The 2,500-nt window shown below is 45.8% G+C and overlaps 1 protein-coding gene across 1 annotated transcript in view; it reads right to left on the bottom strand.

Moving 5' to 3' along the window:
• Positions 1–2,500, bottom strand: part of gpd1c (glycerol-3-phosphate dehydrogenase 1c) — a 14,019-nt gene that overhangs the window by 319 nt on the left and 11,200 nt on the right. Inside the window, 2 exon segments of the mRNA XM_079828347.1 lie at positions 71–177; positions 2,051–2,223. Of these exon segments, the coding sequence (XP_079684473.1) occupies positions 71–177; positions 2,051–2,223 (280 nt within the window).

Below are 2,500 nucleotides of genomic sequence, written 5' to 3'. Positions count from 1 at the left end.
GACACACACACACACACACACACACACACACACACACACACACACACATGATGATGTCACTGGCACTCACTTGTCGGTCATGTTCCTCTTCTGAAGGATCTTGTAAACCTCTGCAGACGTCTGAGGGCCCTGGAGCTTCTGACCGTTCAGCATCTCGGCTTCCAGCTCCGCAATCGACTGAACACACACAGAGATAACACGTCAACACACACACACACACACACACACACACACACACACACACAGAGATAACACGTCAACACACACACACACACACACACACACACACACACACACACTCAGGGGCGCCGCTAAGGGGGGAAAAGTTAGGACAATTCTAAGGGCCCACACACTTTTGGGGCCCCCAGAGATCGGTTTTATTAGTAGTAACAGTACTAGTAGTAATGTATTATAAATGTATAATCTACCAAAGAGTTACAAATATAAATAAATGATGGCATTTCCGGCAAAATCCAGCAAAACGCTCCACTCATGAACCGCTCACACTCACTACATTCACTCATATCCCACTCCAACATGACATTTCTGTGCTATAATTGTTGCAGCCATTAAAGTATTTATTTTTATATTTATGTTTAAATATTATAATGTTATTTTTTATGTCTATCTACACTCACCTAAAGGATTATTAGGAACACACACTAATACTGTGTTTGACCCTTTGGCCTTCAGAACTGCCTTAATTCTACGTGGCATTGACTCAACAAGCTGCTGAAAGCATTCTTTAGAAATGTTGGCCATATTGATAGGAGAGCATCTGCAGTTGATGGAGATTTGTGGGATGCACATCCAGGGCACGAAGCTCCCGTTCCACCACATCCCAAAGATGCTCTATTGGGTTGAGATCTGGAGACTGTGGCGGCCATTTTAGTCCAGTGAACTCATTGTCATGTTCAAGAAACCAGTTTGAAATGATTGGAGCTTTGTGACGGTGCATTATCCTGCTGGAAGTAGCCATCAGAGGATGGGGACATGGTGCTCATAAAGGGATGGACATGGGCAGAAACAATGCTCAGGTAGGCCGTGGCATTTAAACCATGCCCAATTGGCACTAAGGGGCCTAAAGTGTGCCAAGAAAACATCCCCCACACCATTACACCACCACCACCAGCCTGCACAGTGGGAACAAGGCATGATGGATCCATGTTCTCATTCTGTTTACGCCAAATTCTGACTCTACCATCTGAATGTCTCAACAGAAATCCAGACTCATCAGACCAGGCAACATTTTTCCAGTCTTCAACTGTCCAATTTTGGTGAGCTGGTGCAAATTGTCGCCTCTTTTTCCTCTTTGTAGTGGAGATGAGTGGTACCCGGTGGGGTCTTCTGCTGTTGTAGCCCATCCGCCTCAAGGTTGTGTGTGTTGTGGCTTCACAAATGCTTTGCTGCAGACCTCGGTTGTAACGAGTGGTTATTTCAGTCAAAGTTGCTCTTCTATCAGCTTGAATCAGTCGGCCCATGACCTCTGACTCTAGCATCAACAAGGCATTTTCTCCCACAGGACTGCCGCTTACTGGATGCTTTTCCCTTTTCACACCATTCTTTGTAAACCCTAGAAATGGTTGTGTGTGAAAATCCCAGTAACTGAGCAGATTGTGCAATACTCAGACCGGCCCGTCTGGCACCAACAACCATACCATGCTCAAAATTGCTTAAATCACCTTTCTTTCCCATTCCGACATTCAGTGTGGAGTTCAGGAGATTGTGTTGACCAGGACCACACCCCTAAATGCATTGAAGACACTGACCTGTGATTGGTTGATTAGATAATTGCATTCATGAGAAATTGAACAGGTGTTCCTAATAATCCTTTAGGTGAGTGTATACAGTGTGTGTGTGTGTGTGTGTGTGTGTGTGTGTGTGTGTGTGTGTGTGTGTGTGTGTGTGTGTGTGTGTGTGTGTGTGTGAGTGTGTGTGTGTGTGTGTGTGTGTGTGAGTGTGTGTGTGTGTGTGTGAGTGTGTGTGTGTGTGTGTGTGTGTGTGTGTGTGTGTGTGAGTGTGTGTGTGTGTGTGTGTGTGTGTGTGTGACCTTCTGCGTGCGGGCGAAGGCCTCGGCCACGCGGCGGTTGCGTCCGCCGTAGCAGGTGGTGATGAGGTCAGCTACGCCGCAGCTCTCCAGGAAGGTGGAGGAGGAGACGGAGCTCTTGCAGAAGAGCTTGGAGAACGCCACCATCTCCATCAGCCCCAGCCGGATCACGGCCGCTGCAGTCAGGGTCATTTATAGAGCACGGTTAACAACCACCACAGAGCTGTACAACAGTACAATACAAGTGAAGACAAGTAAAAACAGAAAAAAACTATATTTATAATAGTAGTAATGCAAGAGATAAAAATTAAACCAACTTATAAGTTAAAAGCCAAAGAGAACAAGTGTGTGTTTAGACTGGATTTGAACTCAGATAGAGCGGCCATCAGTGTTGGGAAAGTTACTGTGAAAAGTAATGCGTTACAATATTGCGTTACTCCCTTAAAAAGTAAC

The sequence above is a fragment of the Gobio gobio genome (assembly GCF_949357685.1).
Source record: "Gobio gobio genome assembly, chromosome: 11".
Classification (NCBI taxonomy): Eukaryota; Metazoa; Chordata; class Actinopteri; order Cypriniformes; family Gobionidae; genus Gobio; species Gobio gobio.
Note: the sequence above shows the minus strand (reverse complement) of the source record. Positions and strands in the feature narration are given on the sequence as shown.